The following is a 26775-nucleotide window of genomic DNA, read 5'->3' on the forward strand; positions in this document are numbered from 1 at the left end:
TGAAAGCTAAGAGCCACAGTCAGAGATTTCTTGCCTTCTTGACAGCCAAAAACTATAAAAAACTATTTCCTGTCAGAAATTACAGAGTGTGGGGTGTGGGTGCATTTTTATAACTTTGGCAAGCTGCATGTGATGACCTCAGGCCAGGGAACCCAGGCCCGGGCTTCTGGACGACTTCCCCCTCCCCACCGATGCTCAGTGAGGAGCTGTCTACCCTTTCCTGCCCTTGCCGCTTGGTCATCCTCAGCAGCCCACCCCTGACTGGCTTCCCATCAGGAGGAGTGTGGCCCACAGCCCAAGAGAGGCCCTGGGAGCCAAAGTGGGAAAGGGGCTGGGACCAGCTGTGAGCATCAGGTGGGCCCCGAACACTGGCCAAGGTTTCTGGAGGGGCGCGGGTGCCAGGCCCCATCCAGCAGAGGGGCTGCTGGGGTCACATGGAATCCTTGAGACAATTTGAGGCAACACGAAGGGGAGCACTCTTGACTTGTGATTTACTGGGGATGTTTCTTGCCGGGGCTCAGGGCGAGGGTCTCTGTGTCCTCCATGACTGAGAGAAGTGCTAAGGGCGCTCCGGCTCTGCTGTAACTGGGTCTTCAAGAACCTGATCCAGCACTGAGCATTACTGGGTGTCCCCCAGTTGTATCTCCAGCCCCAGCGTTGTTAGGGGACTTCAGTTTCAACTGGAATCAGGCGGGACATCACACCTCCAACCAGGGGGCTCCCATTGCCCCAGCCAGGTTGGGATGAGTTCAGAGGTCCAAGAGACCCCTGGGCAGGGGCGTCATTGGGTCGTAGAACGTAAAAGGTTTGGGACAGGCTCCTCAGGCCAGGCAGACTCTGTGGACTCACTGCAAGGGGAGTGTGCTGGGGTTTGGGGACCCCGCAAAGATATGGGGAGGGGAACCCTGGCTGGGATGGAGTCATTTCGGCAGGTCACTCAGGAGGTCCTGGCTCAGCCGCATATCCAGCCGCTCAGGCAGGGGGCGTGGTCCGCGCTCCCCTGCCGAGAGGGTGCGGCCGACCAGCAGAGGCGTGGTTGGGGGCGGGGCCTCCGCGAGGCGGGGCGAAGAGGAACCCGGGCAGCGGCGGCCGCAGCAGGAAATCGGGGCTGGGCCCCGCTGGCGCCGGCGCGCGATTCCATCCCAATCCCCGTCCCAGCCGAGCGATCCTAGGGCCGGACCATGGACTCAACAGAGCCGGGTAGGCAGCCCGGGATACGGGATCAGAGAGGGGCCTCCCCCGACAGTATCCTACTTCCTAAATCAATGAGGGGCCCCGCCTATCCCTCTCCGTCCAGAGAGCCGGGAGAGGAGTTCCTGAATGGGGAGGACACGGGCATGCTCCACTGTGGGAACCCCCAAGCTGAGGAGGACCCAGGACACCAGTCCCTGATCCCCCCTCCCCCTTTGGAGTCTTCACCCCGGATGCCTGGGGGAGGGGGCCCAGGAAGGGGAAGTGGCCGCTTCTGCTTCTGATATTTGTGATGGGGGCAGGGTGTCACGACCGCTGATGGAGAGGGCAACGCGGCAGGATCCCCACCCGGCTACTCCATTGCCCGGGGAGGGGGACATGCTGATCTGGGCTCCCTAGAAGTGGTGCCTGCGACAGAAATGTGGCAAGGTCCGACTTCGTTTCCGCCTGTCTTTGTGTCTCTGCTTTGCATATTGATTGTCATTTGGTCTTTATGCCTCTTGTGGTTTCAGGCTGGCTGTGTGTGTTTCTGTGGCAGGCCATGTGCCGTTCTGTCCCACGTGTATTTCCATCTGTCTGGGCTGAGGTCCATGTGGTTCCATTGTCAAGCCGGCTCTGTCCCGGGAGACAGTGTGGCTGTATCTAGGACGTCTGTTTTGTCGCTTTGCTTCTGGGCCAATGCATGTGTGGGTGTCTCTGCTCCTCTAAGCAGCTGTCTCTGTGTTGGGTTGTGCCTGAGTCCATCTGCCTGTCCCAAGTCGGGCCCCACCCAAGCCCACACTCCCTCCATCCCAGCTCAGACACCCACGCCATCCTATACTCCCCATGGGAACAGAACTCTCTCTCTCTTCCCTTTCCCTCTCTCCCTCTCTCTCCCCCCCCCCGCCCCCGCCCCACCCCGACCCTCCAAACAACCTGCCAAAGTGCTGTGGGTGGAGGGAGGCTTCCATTGGCCCATGTGTGATACTCCCCTCCCCAAGGGCTACCCTCAGCTCCTGAGAGCAGGAAGAGATACAGTGATATCTTCCGGAGCTTGGACAACCTCGAGATCTCACTTGGGAACGTGTGAGTCTGTGCCTGAGTAACCCCAAATTCCACCAGGATCCCCCAAATCCCTAACCATTTAGGTTCCTGAAACCCCATTAGGAACCTGCAACTTCTGGATCCTCAAAACACCTGAATATCCCAAAATTCAACCCCCCAAATCCACCTGAAATCCCCAAAGTGATCCTAGGGCCCCCACGTATCCTTCTTGTGACCCTTGTGACCCCTTAAAACACTTGAGAGCTTTATAATCCCACTCTGAACCCCAAAGTTACCTGGGATCCTTCAAATTCTATCTCAAGTCCCATAAAAAAAAGCTCACCTACTTTCCCCTCTAAAGCCCCATCCCTCAGGACTCCTAGATACAATAGACGTCACAGAGGTGATATCTAGGACCATCCCCAAACTGCCTTGGGGCCCCCAGCACCCCTAGGTGGGACAGACTGGGTGGAGGGTCTGACACCTCCTGACACCCTTACCTCCCAGGACCCTTGAGATGCTGGCTGGAGACCCTGTGCTTTCAGGAGACCCAGAACCTGACAAGACCCCCACAGCCACTTTGGTGAGGGATGGGACCAAGGGGACAGGGAGGAGGGGACCTCGGAGGAGGGGGTCTGAGGAAGGTGGAGCTCCTGCCCTGCTTGTTCCTGAATGCTGTCTCCCTCCCCCTCAGACGAGTGAAACCAACCGTTGGAGTGGTCCCTCCCCAGAGGATCCTGCACCCCTTACAGGTAGGGGGGCTTTGAGGCCAAGCGAGGTGGGGGGGGCAGAAAGGAGTCCTTCCATCATCAACTGCCTATTCCATGCACCAGGGACACGGCAGTGCACACAACAGATCTGAACCCCTGTACTCAGGGAGCCCCCAGTCTGAGTGGAGAATCAGTGTAAAACAACCTGGACAAATGAGAACAAGGGGGTGTTTGGGGAAGCCATAGGGTGTAGAACAGGGTCCACTGGTCTGGTTTGAGGGCTCAGGGAAGGCCTCCAGGGGAGGGTTCAGAGGTCAGAGGTCCAACCGTCTGCCCCAGGGGAGGAACTGGACTTGCGGCTCATTCGGACCAAGGGGGGTGTGGATGCAGCCCTGGAGTATGCTAAGACCTGGAGCCGCTACGCCAAGGAGCTGCTGGCCTGGACTGAGAAGAGAGCCAGCCATGGTGAGGGCCCCTTCTACCGGGTCCCAGGCCCTGCCCAGACCCTGCAGTGCTCACACCCTGCCTGACTCACACCCCTGCTGTCTGCCCCCAGAGCTGGAGTTTGCCAAAAACATCATGAAGATTGCTGAGGCGGGAAAGGTGTCCATCCACCAGCAGGTAGCCATGAGCTCACCACCCCCCCCAGAGCCCAGTCTCTCCAGAACCCCAGCCAGATACCCCTAGATCCTCAGCATCCTCCAACACCAGACGGCCTCTCCCCACCCTCAGAGCCACATGCCACTGCAGTACATCTACACCCTGTTTCTGGAGCACGACCTCAGCCTGGGAGCCCTGGCCATGGAGACAGTGGCCCAGCAGAAAAGAGACTACTACCAGGTGAGGGGGTCCTTCATGCATTATTCCCTCCACAACCCCCTGGAGGAAGGCACCGTTACCATCAGCACCATTTGCTGATGAGGAAGCTGAGACCCGGGGATGCTGAGGAACTTGCCCAAGGTTACCCAGCAGAGATTCGAACCAGGCTTCCTGTGCTATTGCGAAACCGTGCTTTTGTTCTTCTGCGGGCCACGGGACGAGGTGCCAAGTGTGCCCAGGAAGAGAGCCTTGGCATCTTTGGGTCTAGGCACAAAGGATGGAGGTGACCACTGAGATTTTCTGGAGACACTGGGCTAGGGGAGGGCAGAGGTCTTCTGGGTGAGAAGACCCAGGAGAGAGAGTGCAGACCCGGAAAAGGGTCCAAAGGATGAAAGACATGTGGCCCCAGTGAATGCAATGATCGAGTAGCCCTGAGGCAGCATCCCCATTCCCCATCCTTCCCAGCCCCTGGCTGCCAAACGGACTGAGATTGAGAAGTGGCGGAAGGAGTTTAAAGAGCAGTGGATGAAAGAGCAGAAGCGGATGGTAAGGTCTAGGGTGGGGGGCTGGGGAAGCGGACTGGGGAAGGAGATGAAGAAGCAGTGACCGCGTCCCTCCTCCACCCACAGAATGAGGCGGTGCAGGCACTGCGGCGGGCCCAGCTCCAGTATGTGCAGCGCAGCGAGGACCTGCGGGTGCGCTCCCAGGCGTCCCCCGAAGACCCGGCCCCCCAGGCCCAGCCGGGACCCAACAAGCAGCAGGAGCGGCGGCGGCGCTCGCGAGAGGAGGCCCAGACCAAGGTGGGGACTCGGCCCCGTGCCCCCCTGTGCTTCGGCACCCCCGGTCCCACGATCTGTCCCACACACACTCCCTGCCTTGTTCTCTCCAGGCGCTGGAGGCCGAGGCGCTGTACCAGGCCTGCGTCCGCGAGGCCAATGCACGGCAGCAGGACCTGGAGGCCGCCAAGCAGCGGATCGTATCACACGTGCGCAAACTGGTGCTGCAGGGGGACGAAGTGCTGAGGCGGGTGAGACCCTAACCTGACGGCTGCCCACCACACTCATTCGCCCTGGCTAGGCGCCTCCTGCCCCTAAACCACCTCCAGAGCACCAGGACCCGCTCCCTCTTGCTGGACAGTCAGTTCCGCCCCCCAGACCCTGACTGCACTTCCCCCTCGGCCCCCTCCCAGGGGGTCCTACCCCCAAGATGACCCACCCTGGTTCTGACCACACCCCCAACCCCAGCTGCGGGCTCCTGTCCCTAAGCCACCTCCCACTGCCCGGCCCCGCCCCCAAACCTGGACCGAGCTGGTATCTCTCAGGGTCAGGCCATGCCCCAGGCTCCCAGGCCCAGCCCCTCTCTCACCTGAGGCCTCCGCCCCACAGGTGACCCTGGGATTGTTCGGGCTGCGAGGGGCTCAGGCAGAACGCGGCCCCCGCGCCTTCGCCGCCCTGGCCGAGTGCTGCGCGCCTTTTGAGCCGGGCCAGCGATACCAGGAGTTCGTGAGGGCGCTGCGGCCCGACGCCCCACCGCCCCTGCCACCAGCCTTCTCTTTCCAGGAGTTCACGCACGGGTGGGTCCCCAGGAGCGGGGTCAGGTAGGAGCCAAGCAGGTGGGTGGGGTTGTCCCAGTCATGGGAGAGTTGGGAATTTGGGGCTACTGCACTGGGGGCCATGATGCTCATGGCCATAAGGGCTTGCAGACCCAAGTACTTGGAGTTGGGGCCTAAACGGGATGCCAGGGTGATGTCATCCCAGGCAAGTTTCCTGGTTATCAGAGCCCTCAAACCTCTCCTTTCAGTTCCCCTCTGGACACAAGAAAGAAGCTCTCTGGAGCCCCACCTCCACCACTGGATGAGAGTGCCGCTGAGCCAGGCCCTTGGGAGGACACTGGCACAGGCTGGCAGGGTGAGTGCCGTGAAGGGCAGGCAGGAGTGGTGCTGGGGCAGGAGGCCACACCTAACTGACCTGTCCCCTCCTAGGAACTCTGGGCCCCACTCTGGCCAGTGATGTGGACAGCATGGGTGGTGGCAGCGAGTCTCGGTCCCAGGACTCTCCCACTTCCAGCCCAGGTGGGACCATCCTCCAGCCCCTGGCCAGGCTCTGACCCTCAATCTCAAACCCATTCTTTGACCTCTGACCTACCCTGCAACCCTGACCTATTTTCTCAACCTCTGACCCATTCTCTTGATCCAACTTCTGAACCACCCCCCAGGTTCTTCAACCCCTAACTCCTGACCTGTCTGACCCACCCCCTCCTGACCTCTGACCCTTTCCCCAAGGGCATCTGTGGGTGGTTTTGGAAGGCCAAAAACCAGGAATGTTTCCTTAGCCTTGGCGCCTCCCCATGACCTCTGTGACCCCCAACCTCTGTAACCCTCTGACTCCAGGCTCTGGCACGAGGCGGCTGGTGAAGGTCTCGTCCACAGGCACCGAATCTTCAGATGACTTGGAGGAGCGAGACCCTGGTGAGGCTGGAAGCAGGTAGGGGTGGGGTGGGGGTGGACTAGGCACTCCTGACCCTGTCTCCCTGCAGACCTGGGAGATGGGCTGGAGAACGGGCCAGGCACCCCGTTCAAGAAGTGGACACTGTCCAACGCGGCCCAGACCCACCGGCTGCGGCGGCTGCGGGGCCCAGCCAAGTGCCGAGAGTGCGAGGCTTTCATGGTCAGCGGAACCGAGTGCGAGGAGGTGTGGCCTGGGCCGATGACCTAATGACCTCTGCTGAACCCCAGTGACCTCTCTGACCCCAGGCATCTCTCTGACCTGAGATCCCTAAGACCTTCCCACCCCTGGGACCTGCCCTGATCTGATGATCTCCTATGAGCCCCCTGCTCCCTGAGGATCCCTGTGACCTTCTCTTCCCCCACTGACCCCCGATGACCTCCCTGACCCTGTGACCTTTCCCTCAGTGCTTTCTGACCTGCCACAAGCGCTGCCTGGAGACTCTACTGATCCTTTGCGGACATAAGCGGCTCCCAGCCCGGACCCCCCTCTTTGGGGTCAACTTCCTGCAACTGCCAAGGGACTTCCCGGAGGAGGTGCCCCTTGTGATCACCAGGTGCACCACCGAGATAGAACAGCGCGCCCTGAGTGTGCAGGTGCCACCTTGACCCTTGACCACCCCCAAGAGTGAGTGACCCAGCCCTCTCAATGGCCAGATTGCAAGCCAGCTGTCCAACTTCCCACCCCTGCCCTTCAGGGCATTTATAGGGTCAGCGGGTCCCGGGTCCGCGTGGAACGGCTGTGCCAGGCTTTTGAGAACGGCCGAGCATTGGTTGACCTGTCAGGGAACTCGCCTCACGATGTCTCGAGTGTTCTCAAGCGATTCCTCCAGGAGGTGGGTGCTCAGCAGCTCAGGAGTCAGAGGCCGGGTGGGCTCAGACTGAGGACCCTCTGTAGCCCACCCACACCCATGTCCCCCCTGCCATTCCACCCCCAGCTCACTGACCCCGTGGTCCCCTTCCACCTCTACGACGCCTTCATCTCTCTGGCTAAGACCCTGCATGCAGACCCTGGGCACGACCCTGGGACCCCCAGCCCCAGCCCTGAGGTTATCCGCTCGCTGAAGAACCTCTTGGTGCAGCTGCCTGACTCTAACTACAACACCCTGCGGCACCTGGTGGCCCATCTATTCAGGTGTGCACTGTCCTTGACCTTGCCACATGACTTCTGACCTGAGGCACGGATCCAGGACTCCTTCCTTGGACATGTGACCACTGACCCCTGACCTCTGACCTTTGAATGTGTTTTCTGAGCTCTGAAACTTAATACATGACTCCTGACTTTGTATGCTGACCCCTAACCCCCATTGCCAGGCATGTGGCTGCTGGTCGTACACAATGACTGGGACCACTTACCCATGACTTGGGCAAGCTGCCACTAGCCTGGCTTGCAGATCCTACCCAATGACCAATAACCATACCCTCTGTGCCCTGACCCTTCTCCTCACACTGTCCCCAGGGTGGCTGCACAGTATGAGGAGAACAAGATGTCTGCCAACAACCTGGGCATTGTGTTTGGGCCGACACTGTTGAGGCTGCCGGACGGTCCAGGGGTAGCCAGCGCCGGCCCCGTCACCTGCCTGCTAGACTCCGTGCACCAGGCCCAGCTCATCGAGTTCCTCATTGTACACTATGAGCAGATCTTCGGGGTTGATGACCTCTTCCTGGCCACTGAGCCCCTGCCCCGAGACCCCAGCCCACCCCCTACGACCCTCCCAACCAGCCCCCAGCCACCATACTCACAACCTGCCCTGGATGCCCTGCCCATATCCCTAGCCTCGGACCCCAACCCAGACACCATGCCCCTTAGTGCCCTGGAGAAGCATCCCGAGACCACGCCCACAGAGGTAAGGAATCTGCTGGGCCCACAGACATGGGGAGAGCCTTCTCTCCATTTAATCCTCTCTCTCTCCTGTCTTCCTTCCTTCCTTTCCCTTGAAATTTGTCTATTTCATTCCCTTTCTCCTTTCCTTATTTACCCTGCACTCATTCTGAAAGGAAAGGTAAGGAATAGAGTGGTGGGAAATAATGGAGTAACAACAGGGTAGAGCCTTGCAGAGATACTAACATGAGTACCATTCATTCCTTCAACAGAATATTTATTGAACACCTACTATGTGCCAAGCGTTGCTCTAGGCATTGTTCTAGGCATCAGTTAGCAAAATATTCAAAGACTCCATCCTCTTGGTTGCCTACCTTCTAGTGGGAAAGAAACCAACAATAAACAAGAAATATGATACAAAGTCAGTTATACAGGATGTTACAAGGTGATGAATACTATAGAAAAAAGAAAGGGTAGGGTAAAGTAGGGGACATCAAGGGCACCAAGGTGAGAGGTAGTGGGCAGTTTGTAGCAGTAAATAGGATGTTGTGAGTGGGTCTCATGGAGAAGATGGGTTTGAGCAAAGACTGGAAGGATGTGAGGGGGGAGTAAGCCAGGTGGAGATCAGGGGAAGGGTGTTCCAGGCAAAGGGAACAGCCAGTACAAAGGCCCTGAGGTGGGACCATGCCTGGTGTATTCAGGGCAGAGCCCCATGCTGTAATGAATGAGTGAGGGGAAGGTGGAAGGAAGTGAGGCCAAAGAGGGCTGTGCAAGCCTCCATAGACTGCACGCCTACAATGCAGGGGTGCTTGCATAGTAATTGCCCTAAGAGGTAAATACTGTTAATGAAAACCATTTACAGATGAGACTCTTAGGGGAGGCTTTCTGACCCTCAGATCCTGATACACTTACCATTCCCGAGAGCTAGGATCTCCCCTGCAGCACCCCAGAGCTGGGAAAGCTGCTGCTGGTGAGGTGTGGGACTCTGAGAACTGGAATACCTCAGAAAGTGCTCCGGACACAGAGAAAGAATTCCAACTGCTATTAGCATTTAGCGAAAGGATGAACTAAAAGATATTCAGATAAGCTAAAAAGCAGGCCTGAAATTGCAGAAAATAGAGCAGGATGAAGACCGGTAGTTCACCCATTCCTAATGCAGAGAAGGCTGTCACTTTCCGGGCTGGTCCTCTGTTGAACAAAGGCATTCCTGCCCTCACAGAGCCCACAGTTGAGATTAATGACACTGCTCTTCACAGGAGGACAAGCAGTACACTCTCAAGGGCATCATCTCTCCCCAGATACCAGAACTGCAAGGGAACTTTTGCATGTCTACGAGTCTCAAAGAACTGGCATTTTATTGCTGGAGGTCTCATTCTTGGGTTTCTTCTTGCAGATTCCAACTCTGCAGAGGGACCAGGAAGAGGAAGTAACCAAAGACACCAAAAATGAGGGAGAGGAAGGTGAGTGTGTTTTGGGGTAGCCCAGGGGTTCTGGGGTTGCCCCTGCCTTGGGGTAGCTTGGCTGAATGATGACAATGGGGGAGGGGTGTATCCAGAGGACTTAGGGGTGCTCAGCATTGACCACTCTATCCCACAGTGTCCAGCCAAGGCCCTGAGGACTCACCCCTGGGGACACAGTCCCGTGGCCACTTCAGCCGCCAGCCAGTGAAGTATCCCCGGGGGGGTGTACGGCCTGTCACCCACCAGCTGTCCTGCTTGGCCATGGTGGCTTCCAAATTGTGCGAGGAGACCCCTGTCACATCAGTGCCCCAAGGGAGCTTGCGGAGGCCAAGACCCGGCCCTGCCGCCACCTCCCGTGAGGGCAGCCCTCTGCGCCGCACCCCACTGCCCAAGCATTTTGAGATCACGCAGGAGACGGCCCGGCTACTCTCCAAGCTGCACAACGAGTCTGTGCCCAAGGCCACCTGCTGCCCAGGCACCCAGCCTGAGGAAGCTGAGGACCATTTCTGACTATCCCAGCACTCTGACCAAGAAGCCCAGGACTGAGAAGATGGACCCAACATCCCAGGAGTTCAATGTTGGGGTGTCTGGAGAGTTCCTATGGGGAAAGACTACATGGCCTAGGGGAGAACTAAAACCCTTCAGCAGCAATGTACCAGGATCCCCCCCCCCACTAGACACAGGTCAATGTCAAGTGACAGGGCCACTCAGGTTCAGAGGTCACTCAGGGTCAATACAGATCATGGGGTCCTTGAGGTCCACCCTAGTCTCTGACCCCTAGGATAGGGGTGCTTTTTGCTACTTTGGTTGTTGCCACTCCCCCATCTGTCTGCCTCCTTAGCTGATCCCAAGTGACCACATATTGGAGGATGTGGGCAACCCAGACTCAACATTCTGCCTGGGGTCTGGTGGCCTCTGAATAAACTGTGTCCTTTATAACCTTGAGTGTCTTTCTTTGCCAGGGAAGGGTGACAGGGGAGGTGGGTGAGGCAGCATCTTTTTGCCCCATTTTACCGACCAGGGAAATCAAAGCCCCCTTTCTTTCATCTCAGAACACCCCGAGCACCTACATGCAGTAGAGGCTGGGCCTGGGCACCTGGCTGAGTCACACCGGGCCGGCCCTCCCGGAGCTCAGCGTGCGATCCGGTCCTGCACAATCAAACAAACACAACTAAGTGCAGATAACCGAGACAATGGGGCTGTGTGCTCTCGGTCGTGGGAGTCCAGGGCCGCCACAGGCGTGGGCCGGGCAGGGAACAGCGCTGCCGGGGGCTGGATTTCGAGAAACCTGAGTGCGGCCAGAGTCAGCTGAGGCCAGAGGTCTGCGGGTCAAGGAAGGCTGCGTCGCGCGGTAGCTCTAAGCCGGCGAAGCCAAGGAGGGGCTGGGGTCGTGGCGGTGGGAGCCGGGTCGGATCAGGGCGTGGCTTAGACCTCGGCGACGGATTGGACACGAGGGAGCGGGCGGGGTGGGGCCGGGGCAGGGGCGCAGACCCTGAGACCACCCGGAGGTGGGCCCGGGCGGCGCTAGGTCACGGCGGGAAATCTCGGGCAGTGAGTGACTCAGCCCCGCGAAGGCCCAAAACTACGGGCGCGTGAGGTGTGCGGGGACTTGGGGTGCGGGTCCCGCGCCGGAAGTGGAGAGGGGCGACCGAGGAGACGCGAGGCGGAGAGGAAAGAGGGGAGCTGCGGTTCCGGGCGACCCTGTCCCCGCCGCGGCAGCGGAAGAGAGGCTCCTCCAGGTGGTGGGGACCGGGCGGGGCGGGGCGCTGCGGCGGGGGCGGGGCGGCGGGACCCCGCCTCCAGTCCTCTCTTGGCCGCTCCCGCCAGGCGCACCCAGACGCTCTTCTGCTCCAGCCCTCGTCGCCCGGTCATGGGTCTCGGGCGCGAGGCCACCCTGTCTGCGGCGTGACGGGCGGCTCAGGTGAGACCCGCGAGGACGGGGGAGGGTGGGCGCGGGGCCTGGGGAGGGCGCGGCACGTGCTGCGGGGCCCGGGCGCCGCCCCCTCCTCTCCTACCTCCTCCTCTTCCTCCCCTAGCCTGGGGGCCCCCAGAGGCCCGGCCTGCTGCCGCCTTCCTGACCGCCCCTTTTGTCCCACTCGGAACGGCCCGATCCCCCCGCCTGCTTAGGGAGCGCTCGCGCCCAGAGCCCGCCGCCCAACTTGTGGGGCTGCCTCACTGCCCCCAATCTGATTGCCCGAGTCACTTCCATGTCCCAGCACCCACCTCCTGCAAGGTCCTAGCAGTGGCCCCACCCTGCGCACACACGCCCCCTGGGCTCCGCTCCCTGCACTGACCCCAACACCAAACTGACCCTCCCTTGCCTGCTTTCACAGCCCACACCCCTTTGTCTTGCCCTAACCGACCCCCCCCCGCCACACACACACACACACACACACACACACACACACACACACACACAGATTGGTCACAGGTTGGCGCCGCGTGGGCAAATGAGTTTTGTTTTGATTCTTTAGGTTAAAAACAAAACCACCCAGTCGTTTGATTTGGGAGATACCCTTCTAAGAGTCTTATTAGTAATTAAGCAACAACTGCCCCACCCCACCCCCGAACTCACAGACTTGCTTTTCCAGGCCACCCTGGCCCCTACCACTACCACTTTGCCCTCATGCATCTGAGTTTGAGACCCTTGCCCTTCCTGTCCTAATCCTCCCTCTGGCTGCTGCTCCCTTCTCTGTCCCTCCAACAAGGACCTTCTGTACTGACCTTTCCCTCTGTGCCCCCAGATGGTCACCATGGGCCAGTGCTACTACAATGAGACCATCGGCTTCTTCTACAACAACAGCGGCAAGGAGCTCAGCTCCCACTGGCGGCCCAAAGATGTGGTTGTGGTGGCACTGGGGCTGACTGTCAGCGTGCTGGTGCTGCTGACCAACCTGCTGGTCATCGCGGCCATCGCCTCCAACCGTCGCTTCCACCAGCCCATTTACTACCTGCTTGGCAACCTGGCCGCAGCTGACCTCTTTGCCGGTGTAGCCTACCTCTTCCTCATGTTCCATACAGGCCCGCGCACAGCCCGGCTCTCACTTCAGGGCTGGTTCTTGCGGCAGGGCCTGTTGGACACGAGCCTGACGGCGTCCGTGGCCACACTCCTGGCCATCGCCGTGGAGCGGCACCGCAGTGTGATGGCTGTGCAGCTGCACAGCCGCCTGCCCCGAGGCCGGGTCATCATGCTCATCGTGGGCGTGTGGGTGGCCGCGCTGGGCCTGGGGCTGCTGCCCGCCCACTCCTGGCACTGCCTCTGTGCCCTGGACCGCTGCTCGCGCATGGCCCCCCTGCTCAGCCGCTCCTACCTGGCCGTCTGGGCCCTGTCCAGCCTGCTCGTCTTCCTGCTCATGGTGGCTGTCTACACTCGCATTTTCTTCTATGTGAGGCGGCGGGTGCAGCGCATGGCAGAGCATGTCAGCTGCCACCCCCACTACCGTGAAACCACGCTCAGCCTGGTCAAGACTGTTGTCATCATCCTGGGTGAGTGGCACCCTACTTCCCAACTCCTGCGAGACTGATAGAGCATGATGGGAGGGGATGATCTGGGTGGGGAATGTTCTCCAAGGAGGTGCTACCTGAGCAGAGGCAAGGCAAGAGTTCCAGGCAGAGGGAACAGAAGGTGACAGCCCCAAACAGGACCAGCCCAGTGTCTCCAAAGAGGGGAGAAGGCCCACGTGACTGGTCCGCAGGAAGAGAAGGTCAGCACAGCCTCAAAAGGCACAAACAGGAGTCATATTTTGTTCTGAGTTCCATGGGAAGCCCTTAAGAGTTCTTAGCCAGGAGTAATGAGGTCTGGCGGTTGAATGTAGAATGGTCTGAGCAGGGGAGGTGCACACACCACCCCCAAGAAACAAAGAGCAACTCTTCCTAATCATTCCTTTTCCGCCACCGAGTAATCGGTCGGTCCCACAGTGACCTTTCCCCCAAAGAACAAATCTCTATGTAGAAATGTCCAGGGTCCTGTCCACCGTATACCAGTTAGGAAGGGCTTTCCTCTGGCAGACAATCAGAGAAAGGTTTCCCCTCTTAGCAGTTCTGCCCCATCATGCTGCAAAGGCAGCAAGACAGGCAGCTCTTCCCTACAAACTGCACAGCTGTCGCCCAAGCTCTGGAGACTCCTCCAGTTCTGAGCCATTGCAACAGCTGGCCCTGCTCACATCAGGCTCCATCCCGCAGGGGCGTTTGTGGTCTGCTGGACACCGGGCCAGGTGGTGCTGCTTCTGGATGGTCTGGGCTGCAAGTCCTGCAACGTCCTGGCTGTGGAGAAATATTTCCTACTCTTAGCCGAGGCCAACTCGCTGGTCAACGCCGTGGTGTACTCATGCCGAGATGCTGAGATGCGCCGCACCTTCCGCCACCTCCTCTGCTGTCTGTGCCTTCGCCGGTCCACCCACAAGTCTGTTCGCTACACATCCTCCACCCAGACAGGCCCTAGCACTCGCATCATGCTTCCTGAGAATGGCCATTCCCTGATGGACTCCACCCTTTAGCTAACCTTGGACTTCAGCAGGGTACAGCAAATGCCAGAGCTCTGCCCCTGGCCACTTGTGGGTGCGCCCGGCTCTACCCAATCTGCGGGCCAGACTTAAAGGCAGACCCTCAGTCTGGCTTGGCATGAAACCACTGCCAGCCCTACCCAGGCAGACAACTGTGCCCATCTCAGGGCCTGTAGGTTGGGGTCATCTAAGCATCTGGGAGAGAGTTGAACGGGGTGCAGGAATCTGGCCCTTCAGTCATCTCAGGTTGCAGGGCTTTTTAACGGACACTTTTCTGTTTTTACTGCACATGCCTGGCAAGCCCTGTGGACTGCTTCCTCGTCCACGGTGGCATGGGTAATAAAGGTGGGAGAGATGAGGGCCCCCTCAGGCCACGCTGCCCAGTGCAACAGGGTAACAAGGATGGACCATGGGCGCCCCATCTGCCTGAGGCTGATTGTTTAGGCCACAGACTGAGGAGTGCTGAGCGTGAGCTGGGAAAGGTTTATGGCCTCTGGCAGCCTCCAGTGGTCTTGCCTATCCCCACAAGAGTTAAGGGGGTCTACAAGGAGGGGGTCTATAAAGAGTAAACCTTTCCGCTCTGAGGTCTCCAAAGCCTTTTCTGTTGTCAGCTTATCTGTCTGTCCCTATGTCCCAGAATTGTCCACCTCAGCTCAGGCTGAGCTGGGATCCTTCAACGTGGCATCTCCTGGGCCCTGTTCCCATTCCCCTTTGGTCTCTGCATGGCTGTTGCTCCGTCTCTCTTCTTGTTCCCTTTTGCCTCTGTCTCCTCCACCTCTTTCCCTGCCTTCATCTTGCCACCTGCCTCTCTGTCTCCGTTCTCTGGAGCCCAGAGTAGTCTGTGGCCTGTGTGAGGCTTCTCTCACCTGCCTGCCCCCTTGTCTGAGTCCAGATTGTTAATAGTCAGGTGTGTCCATCCCACTGTCCACTCCATCACCTACGTGCACACCTGTGGGCTTGGGGTAGTGGGGTCCATGGACCAGAATGCAGGATTTTAGAGTTGCCATTTCTCAAGCTTCTCTGATGTGCCTGGCACACTGATAAGCGTTTTAGGTGCATTATTTAATCACCACCTGCATCTTGTGGCATAGGTATTATATATATTTTCATGTGAGGACAGTGGCTCAGAGAGATCGAAATTTGGCCCGTGGTTACATAGTTTCAAAAGGGCACAGAGATACATCGAGGGACTAGAGAGGCCCCTGAGGAAAGGACTTCGGATTTCCACAAAGTCCGGAGTTGGTCACAAGCTCAGCCTGGCTTTCCCCACTTCACCCTGTGGTCTCAGATGTGCCAGACCCATGATGAGTCCCCTCTCAGATACACAGAGGCACTGTGCTAGACACAGCCTAAACCAGGCTCTGGATTCTCTCTGCTTACACACCTAGCCAGATTTTGAACCCAGGCCTCCCATCAGAGGCTGAATTCTTAAACTACTAAAGCATGCATTGCCAAAGAACCAAAAATGTGTAGATCCTTCTACATTAACTGGGGCTGAGTTTCCCTTTGGGAAAATTCTCCCTGCCCTACAACAGGTCTGTGAGGAGGCAAGAACAAACTGGGGTGCCAGGTACTTCTCCAGGGTCCAAGGTAGGCAGTGTGGCTCCTTGAGCCTGGGGCCTGAATCTCAGAAGTGATGACCTAGGCCAGCACCCAGCCACGTGGATGGGGACATAGTCCTTGTCTCCAGGGAGCTGTAGGCCTTTTGGACAAAAGTATCACTTTGGGTGCCAAGGCAGCCAGCCGTTCCTATGGGGTGGGAACCCCTGATGGTCTCCAAAGGTAGCTCTGTTTCACCTGCTCTGAGCTGGCTGCTCTTGCATCAGCATCTTCCAGGTTCTAACCCACACTCTTCTGGTCTCCTTCGGGATCTTGTCCCATCAGTTTTTCCCTCTCTGTAGGTCTCTCCTCTCCACCAGGTGACTTAAGGTTTTTGTCTCAGATGGTCCCTGAAGCTCTCAACCCATCCCCCCACCACTGTTCTCTGAAGGATGCCAAAGTTACCCACTACTTTTCAGATGATTTCCTGTGTGGTGCTGCACTAGTGGCTGACCTTTTGTACAGGGTGCCAGCTCTCCATAGTCCCCACATGTTCTAGTACTTCCTGTTACTGGGGCCAAGTGTCAGGTTTCCTTCATCAAGGAGCTTTCCAGGTTGTTCTTACACTAGTCTACATCATTCATTTCCATTCCCTTTGGAGTGCCCGAATCTAATCAGACCAGTTGGTGTTTGCATTTCCTCTCCAGCAGCAATGCGAAGAAGATGGGCCCTGTCCTGAAGGGTTCCCAGGAGGTTGAGGTCCCTTTATGAGCCTCGTCTGGGGTCTGTCCCCATTGCAAACAGGCTCTAGGAGGTCCCATGACTTTGGAGAAGTGATTTATGTCCGAGAATAAATCCTTTTCTCTCGCACAAGAATCCTCTGATGCCAGGAGTCCTAACAGCTAGAAACAAAGGCCTGTGAAGATTCGCTCTGATTTGGGGGTGCATCACAGGGTAGGTCCTCAGAAAGCATCCTTCACGTGCTAGCGGAATGCTGTAGGGCAAAAGAATGAATAAAGCAAGGTCACTCTTAATAAGCTGGACCTTGAAAGGTGAATAGAAGTGATTTCTGCAACTGAGAAAATCACTCAGTTTTGACCTTCCAACCACCATCACCACACGTACCTGTACCCCCTATGGAATATTAGAGGTGGGGGGAGGGGGAACTGGGAGGCCGGGAGCCCAAGTGACCCACCTGCTGGCACTGAGGCTGAGGGGAGCAGGGGTCTGGGGCTCCGGGCTTCTGGAGATGAATGGGGGTAGGGGTGTTGATGGGGTTCTGAGAGGCTAGGGAGGGTCTGAGAAGCAAGGGGTGGCTTGGAGGAAGAGTGCAGTGCTCTGAGAAGTTAAGACTCTGAGATGTGTAGGTCCCTGAGGAGTGGGATGCTCTGAGACATGGGAGCCTATGAGGAAGAGTGGGGGCTGGGGGGGGATTGGCTCTAAGAAGTGAGGTCCCTGAGGAGTGGGGACTCTTGAGGAGGTGTGCGGGCTCTGAGAAGGGAGCGCTCTAAGGACGTGTGCGGTGTAAAGTGTCTCAGAGTAGGAATGGTTGAGGGAGGTGGAGATGTGGGAGATGGGGTTTCTGAAGCAGAGCAAAGCCGGCCTTGCCCTCTCCGGCTGGAGGAGGGTAGGGGTAGAAAGCGCCGTTGCCTCAGCAACCCCCAACAGAGTCCTAGGCAGATAGGAGGGGCTTTTAGGGGCCTGCCTGTGGGCGAGGCACGGCGGCCCGCGCGGCGGCGGTTGGCTGACGGAGATAGTAGGGCGTGTCCCTGGGCGGGGCGCGCCTGGCTGGCGGCGGTTGGCTGTAGGCGGAGGGGGCGGGGCCCGAGGGCGCGCGTGGTGCGCGCATAGACGGCGGCGGTTGGCAACGACGTCCGCGCGACCTCTCCAGGCTCGGCTGCTCCTTGGTTGAGCGCCCGCCAGGCCTCGCCGCGCATGGACACCCCGTGCTGCCGCCCCGCTGACCCGCGCCGCTCACCGCCCCGGCCCCCACCGGGCTCCGACACGGACGACGTCCTGCAGATCATGGCCATCACCGACCAGAGCCTGGACGAGGCGCAAGCCAGGTGCTGGCGCGGACTCGGCGGGGGCCACCCAAAGTCGCTTCAGTGAAGGGGGCGGGCCGAGGGGCCAGGGCCGGGGCGGCTGGGGGCGTGAGGGGTGAGGAGGGTGCAGGGTGAGAGATGGGGTGGTGAGTCTGGGCGGAGAGGGAGAGGGCACATCGGGGGCGGGGGGTTTGAGGAGGACTGAAGGGGGGTTCTGAGGCCGAAGGGAATGGAACGGATTGAAAGGGGGCTTATGGCGCTAAGCTGTGGGTGCTGGGTTTTAGGAGCTCATCTTGGGGTGAGAGGGATGGGTTTAAGGGGAGTTTGTGGATGGAGAGGTTTATGGTGAAAGGTGGTTTCAGGGTTTATGGATGTAAGGGGGAAGAGGAGTGTTGGGGGGGTGTAAGGGCTGAGAGATGGGTGCACACGGGATTTGTGAAGGATGGACAACTAAATGGATCAGTGGTATGCATGAGGATGGGAAGTTCTGGGGGCAGGTAATGGAGAATGAGTTGTGGGAAATGGGACTCGGGAATGAAGAGATGGTGTGATTTGATTCGGGAAGCATCCAGAAAAAAGGTTAGTGGGGGAGCTGGAGGGGGACAGAGGACTCCCTTTTTTATTAATTTGGCGAATGTTTATTAGACACTATGTGCGGGGCACGGAGCTGGGTGCTGATGTCACTGATCTCAAGCTCATGGTTTGAGGGAGAGAAAGTAAGTAGCAAAACTAAGTATAAGTTGCGCTAAAAGCTGTAAGTAAAGAGATGGCAAGCTGTGGGAAGCCAGGAGAGGGCACAGCACCCTTAGAGGCCCGAAGGTGGGAAAGGGCAGGAAGAATGCAGAGCCAGGGACTGAAAGTCCCCAGTACAGCAGAGAGAGTCTGGAACCAGGATCACATGGGGCCAAGTTTCAGGAAAGGGTTTGGCTTTTATTTCAGTTGCAGTGGGAAAATCACAGTGGTTTTAAGACCACCTGTCCCACTTAACCTCCACCCACCACTTGTCAGTGAGCCAGGATTGGTAAAATGTGCTTCACAAGTCAGCCCATTGTGTTTGGGGCCTGCCTGAATTGTTAGAAGGTAGCAAAGCACAGAATGACATCCTTTTGGAGGATGAGGTCTTGTTGAATGGGACTTGTTTGGGGGTAAGGGATGGTCCCTGTGGATGGGACCAGGGTGTAGTGGTGTGGACGGTGCAGTGCCTAGAACCTTCTAGTGAGGAGGGGTTACAAAGCCAGGTGAACAGCAGCCCCAGGAAAGGAGGAGGCAAGTAAAAGGTGGATATGGCAGGCATTTATTCCTCAGACTTTCTTGCCTTTGCTTCTTGTGGAATGTCGACTCTTTCCACAGTTTCATGGCCTCTATCTGGAAAGTTAAGAGTGTCACACACACATAACCCCACCGCACACCACTGGAGCATTGTGCTAGGTGCTCCAGAAACCAAGATGGCTAAGCTGTTCTCTGCCCTTTCAGAGCTCTTTCAGAAGGAAGATGTGTGGGAGACTTAACTCCTAAACAGTCATCATAATAGGAGTGTGCTGAGTAGAGGTAATTCCTGGCACAAAAGAGCTGGGCCGGGAGAGGGTGACCTTCTGTGATGCCTTCTCCGCTAAGCCAGTGTGAGAGCAAGGGCATTGTTGTACTTTTCCTTTGTATTCCCAGGGCTGTGCACAATGCCTGGCACCTAGCGTTCAGTCAAGTTTTGTGGCACTTAGATTCTGGAAGGGTTGGTAGGAGCTAGGGAAGGGGGAAAACGGGCTCTTCACACCCAGGAACCACAGAAGCAGTGCTTTGGGTGCATGTGGAGCTACCTGTGTTCCTTCTGTTCTAGGCCAGGAGCTGCTTAAGGAGCGAACTCTGCTCAGATGTGGCCTTCCTCAGGCGTGTGTCACCCTGCACTGCCCCAAGGCTGCTACTTTTTTCTTGTAACAATCTCTTGAGATTCTAGACTCCCCTAGGTAGGCTTAGAATGGAATGCAGTCAGTCACCTCTTCTTGCTGTTCTCAAAGAGAGTCGTTTTTCTTTTAAGGCTAAGAAACTGAACAGGGGGTCATTACACTTGCCTTACAACGTAGCTGTTAGGTAGCTGATTCCTGGTTTCTTCCTGAGGTAGAAAGATCCCCGGAGCTTTTATTTTGAGACTTTGGAAGCTTCACATCTGCCCCACTCCTTGCATAGCCTTTAGATAAATTCAAGGCCCTAAAAGTCACCCAAGTCCAGACACCAGTCTTCAGTCCTCAAGTGGGCGGGCCACTTACTCCACTCCGGAGAAAACACAGCTTGGGTGGGTCTTTTCCTCATAGTAAACCTTGCTGCCTGGTAGATTATCAGCTTGGGCAGGGAAGCAGATTGTGTCTTTCCTGATCAGCCAACTGGGTGAGGCCTTTGGCTTCCCTGGCCTTTGGCTTCACTTCAACTGGTGAGGTCTTTCTGACCCTGCCCTCTCTCTGAAACAAGAGAGAACGGTTTCATCTCTGTGCGCTGCCAACCTCTTAAGAGCCCCTGGAGTCAATTTAGCTCAGCTGGCTAGCAAGAAAAGAATTTTTCATCTCAGATTTGAGGCCTTCTCAACCTGCTTTGTCACCGTGTGCTTAAAGAAGGGAAGCACACCTACTCTCCTTAAACCTGGATTCCTTCTTACACCTTTCTACGTTATTAGGAAGGCAGCTCCACATACTTGGGTGTAATTCATTTTGTTATTATAGCTGAATAGTCTTCAAATAGTGAACTGTGTATTGTTCTTCCTTCTGGCTACACAGATAGTAGAGGGACACTGGGGAGTTTGGAATGCACTGTCTTGGTTGAAATTCAGCCCACATCAGCTGGAAATTTCCTGTGTGATAGGTAACTAGTCTTCTTGAATGATCTTCTGAACTTCTTTGGTGACACCCTGAGCTTTTCCTAGAGAGGGACAGTTTTTGTGTTTTCTGAGTTGGATCTTTCACTGATCACGTTCTCATTCATTTCTTACATGGGACCGGGAAGGCAGGAAATTTTCTCTTGTTTGCCAAGGATTTTCTGAGTATGTCACTCTATCATGTGTAGCCTTAGTTTTTATAATAATAAATTTTACAACATGTTGAAGTTTATGTAGATTTGTTTCCTTTGCTTCTTTTGAATACCTTTATGAAGGGTTTATAAGGTTATCAGACTAGGGTTGAGGGCTCCTCTGTCAGGACTCAGATTCCAAAGTTCTTCCCCCTCCCAGAGTTGTTAACCAGTGTTTGAATCATCGACCCCTTTGAAAATCTGGTGCAATCTCTGGGTCCCCTCCTAACCATGCCCCCTGACAGTGTGCTTGTGTACCACACCTTTGAGAATCCTCAGGCCTCAGGTGTCCTGGGGCCTGGAAGCTGCCCTTCGTCAGTGGTGGACTCACTTTTTTGTCTAGTAGTGAGATTCCTAACAAGTCAGTGTGAAAACTCTAGAGCTGGGAAGGCTGAGGGGTGAGTTTTGGAAACCTGATTTTAAAAGGAAGCAGAATGGTCAACAGTGTCGTCCTGGAGATCTGGGCTCCAGACCTGATGATCTGGAAGAGGCAGCTGAAGAGGACTGGCCCTTCAAGTCATTCTGCATGTTGGAACGACAGGTGGGTTGTGCTGCCAGATTGGCAGATTTAGCTGTTGTGGTCAGTTCTTGACCTTTTGCTTGCAAGGGCATGAAAATGCTCTAGAGAGCTACACTGTCCAAGGAGGTAGCCACTTGCCATATGTCTCTGTAAATTAAAATGAATCAAAATAAACATTCAGGGGACTTCCCTGGTGGTGCAGTGGTTAAGAATCTGCTGCCAATGCAGAGGACACGGGTTTGATCCCTGGTCCAGGAAGATCCCACATGCTGCAGAGCAACTAAGACTATAGCCACAACTACTGAGCCTGCGCTCTAGAGCCTGCGAGCCACAATTACTGAAGCCCACATGCCCTAGATCCTGCACACCGCAATAACTGAGCCCATGCACCGCTACTGAAGCCCGTGCTCTCTAGGGCCACTGAGCCCACGTGCTGCAACTACTGAAGCCCGCACGCCTAGAGCCCGTGCTCCGCAGCTAAAGAAGTCACAGCGGGCTTCCCTGGTGACGCAGTGGTTGGGAGTCCGCCTGCCGATGCGGGGGATGCGGGTTCGTGCCCCGGTCCGGGAGGATCCCGCATGCCGCGGAGTGGCTGGGCCCGTCAGCCATGGCCGCTGAGCCTGCGTGTCCGGAGCTTATGCTCCACAATGGGATAGACCACAACAGTGAGAGGCCCGCGTACTGCCAAAAAAAAAAAAAAAGAAGTCACAGCAGTGAGACGCCCACTCGCTCACCAAAACGAAGAGCAGCCCCTGTTCACCACAACTAGAAAAAGCCCGCGTGCAGCAACAAAGACCCAATGCAACCACAAATAAATTAATTAATTAAATTAAACATTCAGGGACTTCCCTGGTGGTCCAGTGGGTAAGACTCTGCACTCCCAATGCAGGGGGCCCGGGTTCAATCCCTGGTCGGGGAACTAGATCCTGCATGCATGGCGCAACTAAGAAGTCCACTTTCCACAACTAAAGATCCTGCATGCCGCAACGAAGATCCTGCATGCCGCAGCTAAGACGGGTCAAACTAAGACACAGCCTAAATAAATAAATGTTTTTTAAAAATAAAATTAAACATTTCGTTCCTCAGTCACACTAGCTACCTCTCAAGTGCTCAGTAGCCATGTGACTACCATCTTAATGCAGGTAGAGAACATTTCCATCATTGCAGAAAATTCTGGACAGCAGTGTTCTAGAGCAATGCTTCTCTTAGCTGGACCTGCAGCAGATCTCTGCAGAAATCTTATTGCACAGGTTCTGATGTAGCAGGTCTCAGTGGGGCCCAAGAGTCCACATTTCTAACCACCTCCCAAGGGTGCCAATGCCGCTGATCTCAGACCACACTTGGAGAGGTCAGACTCTCAAGAGTGGAGATGATAGCGTGTCATTTATTTCAATTTTCATGAATCATTTTACCTAGTAGATGGTTAATCTGACAAATGGAAATTATTTTTGAGCCTAAGTTGTGTTTGTGGGCATAAGGGATTTTAAATTAATCACAAGGGTCACATATTAGCATTGTTTTGTCTATTTAATATAGAAAGAAAATTAGAAATGAACAAATAAAAATCAGAAAACAGTTGATTTTTTTTTTCTCTAGATGAAACATTTGATCTGGGGCCATGGGACCTTGTTATTTCAGGATCTGTTTACATTTTCAGTCTAAGGAAATCAAGTTTTAGAAGTCCCAGGGTTGTTTCTATATTTCCTTTACATGGTCTGTAAAACCATAGCTCAACTTTGCGTTAGTTTGTAGAACTTGAGTGTAATAGAAAATGATCATTGGGGAATGGTAATAAGGTCTTTAGGGCAAAAAAACTTTACATATAACGAATAAAAATATGATGGAGAATGGTCACTATTATACATGTGTTAAGAGTAAGCTATATGGCATATGCGGTGGTGAACCTGAAACTAAAAAGAGTATATTTAGAGGTTGGCCTTTGGGCAACATAACAGATATTGTAATTAGGGCCTCCATAGCTTTCCTTAGGAAGAAAAGATTTCTCTGAACTTTTTTTAAATTTGATTTTTACATATATGACTTGTTAGGTATTTTCTACTGGTCAAAATTTGCATGACTTTCTTCATTCCTCCAGTATTTCTGCAGACTTTACCTGGAATATGGATTAAATTCCGAATATTAAAAGGAGATGATGACATAAGTTTGACTATCCTTAAAACTTACTCAAATGGCAAGGTATGTACTGTCAAGTGAATGGTGTGCCCCTCGTCTTGGTACCTCTGGGATACTAAATATGGAAACACAGACCTCTAGAAGTATGTACATTAATGCATGTCAGAAAGCATTGAGCTTTCAGCATGCCCATCAAAGAATGCAAGGGATCAGAAGAGGAATTTATGGTTTGGAATTTCCTAAAGCCAGATAGCATTAGCATGAGAGGATCTATTAGTCCAAAGCCGGGAAGTAAAATTTCAGAGCTGAAATTTTCTTTTTCATCGCCCTTAAGGAGGTTCTGTAGATACCAGTCAACTTGGTGCCTGGCAGTCTGTGTTCTTAGACTGCTTGCAGGTTTTAGCTCTGCTCCTGGGTTAACATGCTTAGCTTGGCTTTGTCTAGTGCCAAAGGAAACGCTTGCTGTCCTTGGTGTGCTTTTCCTAAGAGTTGGATTTTGTTGGATTTTATTTTATTTTATTTTATTTTACTTTTTGCTGCATTGGGTCTTCATTACTGCATGCGGGCTTTCTCTAGTTGCATTGAGCGGGGACTACTCTTCATTGCGGTGCGCAGTCTTCTCATTGCAGTGGCTTCTCTTGCAGAGCACAGGCTTTAGGCACATGGGCTTCAGTAGTTGTGGCACGCGGGCTCAGCAGTTGTGGCTCACAGGCTTAGTTGCTCCGCAGCATGTGGAATCTTCCCAGACCAGGGATTGAACCCATCACCCCTGCATTGGCAGGCAGATTCTTAACCACTGCGCCACCAGGGAAGTCCCGATTTTGTTGGTTTTAAAACAATTTCCTGAAGCTATCTAGGATCACAGCAAAATCCATTTTTTTTGCTATACACGGGACTCTCACTCTTGTGGCCTCTCCCATTGTGGAGCGCAGACTCCGGACGCTCAGGCTCAGCGGCCGTGGCTCAGGGGCCCAGCCGCTCTGCAGCATGTGGGATCTTCCCGGACCGGGGCACGAACCCGTGTCCCCTACATCAGCAGGTGGACTCTCAATCACTGTGCCACCAGGGAAGCCCAAAATCCCTTTTGATTGTCTCTCTTGTCATGATGCACTATTAAACCCCTTAATATTTTCCCTTCATTCCTAGAGTGGATGAGTGCCCCGTGTGGGCTCGGCCCTAGAACCGAGACCAAAAAGAGGGGCCCCCAGCCGAGCCCTGTGTGCTTCTGGCTTCTGCTCCCTTCTTTGGCTGTGGAACCTAGCAGTTCTCACCCTAGTTTTTGATTCTCCACTTGCCCCACTTAAGTCTAGAGACGTCAGAGCTCTGCTTTCAGACTCTTCATTTCTACTCTGCTAGTGTCACATCTCTAGCCTCTACCTTTCCTTCAGTTCAGTTCAACAAATCTTTGCTCAGTTAGTGTGCCAAGTATGGTGCTGGCCTGGAATTTCTGAAATGAGTAAGTTGAGGCCTTCATCATGTCCGGGCCAGGCGTGATAAATGCTTTAAACGGAAGAAAGGAGGGAGTAAGAAATCCAGGCTAGGACAGGCCAACCCATTAGAGTCTTGGACTAGACAGAGGAGTAGGACTTCCCCAAGTCCGGAGGAGGGAGAAGGTCAGCAGGACTCTGGTGAAGAGCCTCGAATGCCTTGCTAAGTGGTTTGTGTTTTTGGAGCAGGCAGTGAGAAGCCATTTCACCTTTTGCTCAGGAGAGAGATTTTCATCTCTCTGTGGTTTTGAGTAAGAAATTTAACAATAGTGTTGATTGTGACCAATCCATGGGCAGATTAGGAAATAAGGACATCATAATGAGATTTTCACAGACTTAAATTTATTCCATTTAAAGGTTGCATTTCATTCAAGTCCTGCAGAGTTTTTTCTTGTGTTGTATTAAATAACTATCCTCGTTTCCTGTTGCCAAAACTGCCTCCTGATCCAAGGCTTCATTTTGCTAAAATAACTGTAATAATTTCTATGGTTGAATTTGGGTATCAGTACGTATTCTCAACCCCCATTTACTTAGCTGTTTTTGTTTCATTGTTTGTAGGTTTGCTTTTAGAATGACTCTACAGATGACTGATGGTACCCACAACAGTTTGATTCTTCCCAGTTTTACTTTTACAAAGAAGCTTATTTTAAAATGCCAGGGCATCTGACTCCTGGGCTGCATTCCTTTCTGGAGCTTGGCATCCTCTGTGAATTTCTAGGTTTTCCATCAAGATTTGATTTCCTCAGGGTAGGAAACATGTCTTCTAATTTTTGTTCTTTACCTAGGTCTGTCTCCAGGAGGTGACTGGATTTGTCAGCTAAAACAATCCTTCTAGAAATGAGAATAATTAAGGGGATTTGATTTCATCTTTTGTTGAGGTATTAGAATCATTGCCGCTCTCAGGGAAGCTTTTTCAAGAAGTATCTTATTCTAAAGGATAAGATCTCTGAATATATCTCTAAATCAAATTCCTCAGTAATTTAAAATGATACCTTGCTCAGGAAATAAGTCAGATAGAAAAAGACAAATAGTGTATGTTTTCACTGATACGTGAAATCTAAAAAATGAAACAAGCAAACAAACAAAAGAAATCTCTCACAGATACAGAGAACAAACTAGTGGTTGCCAGAGGGGAGAGGGCTGGGGGAGAGGCTAAATAGGTGAAGGGGCTTAAAAGGTACAAACTACTAGGTATAAAATAAGTAAGTTACAAGGATGTAATGTACAGCACAGGGAATATAGTCAATATTTTATAATAACTTTGTTTGGAGTATAAGCTATACAAATATTGAATTACTGTGGTGTACACCTGAAACTAATGTAACGTAAGTCAACTATACTTCAGTAAAAAATAAGTAAATAAATAAATGCCTCCAAAATAAATAAATGTAATAAAATAATACCTTGTTCAGGAAAGCAGATTTTTCCATAATTTGGAAAAGTAAATTACAGCTAATATTAGAAGCTGCAGTACACAGTTAGTAGAAGCCAGGATGTGACTTATGTTCTATTCATTCCCACATTCCTTTCTCCTTATACAGTGACCGGTATATACTAGTGCCTCAATAAATGTTTGTCCTGTAAATATTGAATAAGTGGGGTTGGAGGATGATAAAGCTGTATGCTTTCATTTTCTGGCATGATTCTATGTGACTCTCAATAGTTTTGTTACAGATTGGTTTTGTTTAGCATTGGTTTTAAAAGGATATTCGCAGATTTGTTTTTTAATTTAGATTATCCTCGGAAGTTTCTTTTATTTATTTAAAAGATTTATGATTTCTCATTCATTGGAATTTTGCTTCTTCATAAACATTAACATTTTGTTTTGTTTTAATGTAGATACTTGGTTGCATAGAACATGTCAGGTACTTGCTAAAGGTGCGAGCACAGACCTTCTTTTTCTCCCCACAGTCCCCATTCACTGCCTTACAATCTGTTCAGTTATCTCAGCTATCTGTCACTATGTAACAAAT

The 26775-nt window shown here is 54.0% G+C and overlaps 3 protein-coding genes across 4 annotated transcripts in view; all 3 read left to right on the plus strand.

The window, feature by feature from the left end:
* The first annotated feature begins 1082 nt into the window (after positions 1–1082).
* Positions 1083–10454, plus strand: GMIP (GEM interacting protein). 2 transcript variants are annotated; one of them, XM_060006646.1, is made up of 21 exons: positions 1083–1200; positions 2172–2256; positions 2722–2797; positions 2909–2966; positions 3264–3389; positions 3481–3545; positions 3657–3764; positions 4209–4289; positions 4373–4543; positions 4633–4770; positions 5129–5340; positions 5544–5650; positions 5725–5814; positions 6133–6210; positions 6279–6433; positions 6655–6843; positions 6945–7082; positions 7185–7381; positions 7706–8093; positions 9462–9528; positions 9665–10454. In XM_060006646.1, the coding sequence occupies exons 1-21, from the start codon at positions 1182–1184 to the stop codon at positions 10036–10038; spliced, it is 2922 nt and encodes a 973-aa protein (XP_059862629.1). In that variant the 5' UTR covers positions 1083–1181; the 3' UTR covers positions 10039–10454. The 2 variants fall into 2 exon arrangements, with proteins under 2 accessions (XP_059862629.1, XP_059862630.1); XM_060006647.1 differs by having other exon boundaries at positions 5129–5316.
* Positions 10455–11360: 906 nt separating this feature from the next.
* On the plus strand, positions 11361–14024 carry LPAR2 (lysophosphatidic acid receptor 2). Its single transcript, XM_060006648.1, has 3 exons — positions 11361–11449; positions 12273–13014; positions 13711–14024. Exons 2-3 carry the CDS (start codon positions 12273–12275, stop codon positions 14022–14024), a joined length of 1056 nt encoding a protein of 351 aa, XP_059862631.1. The 5' UTR covers positions 11361–11449.
* Positions 14025–17556: 3532 nt separating this feature from the next.
* The window catches only part of PBX4 (PBX homeobox 4), a 34641-nt gene continuing 25422 nt past the window's right edge, over positions 17557–26775 (plus strand). Inside the window, exon 1 of the mRNA XM_060006649.1 lies at positions 17557–17635. Coding sequence (XP_059862632.1) covers positions 17595–17635 — 41 coding nt within the window. The 5' untranslated portion in view covers positions 17557–17594. The remainder of the gene's footprint in view (positions 17636–26775) is intronic.

This window comes from Delphinus delphis, chromosome 3 (assembly GCF_949987515.2).
Source record: "Delphinus delphis chromosome 3, mDelDel1.2, whole genome shotgun sequence".
In the NCBI taxonomy this organism is placed as follows: domain Eukaryota; kingdom Metazoa; phylum Chordata; class Mammalia; order Artiodactyla; family Delphinidae; genus Delphinus; species Delphinus delphis.

Excerpts from the sequence above, each read along its gene's own strand:
- GMIP (XM_060006646.1), top strand. Across the intron at positions 6,211-6,278 it reads CTTGGAGGAGCGAGACCCTG|ACCTGGGAGATGGGCTGGAG; the intron begins GTGAGGCTGGAA and ends GTCTCCCTGCAG. Across the intron at positions 9,529-9,664 it reads CAAAAATGAGGGAGAGGAAG|TGTCCAGCCAAGGCCCTGAG; the intron begins GTGAGTGTGTTT and ends TCTATCCCACAG.
- LPAR2 (XM_060006648.1), top strand. The coding sequence starts at position 12,273 with ATGGTCACCATGGGCCAGTGCTACTACAATGAGACCATCGGCTTCTTC. Across the intron at positions 13,015-13,710 it reads GACTGTTGTCATCATCCTGG|GGGCGTTTGTGGTCTGCTGG; the intron begins GTGAGTGGCACC and ends TCCATCCCGCAG.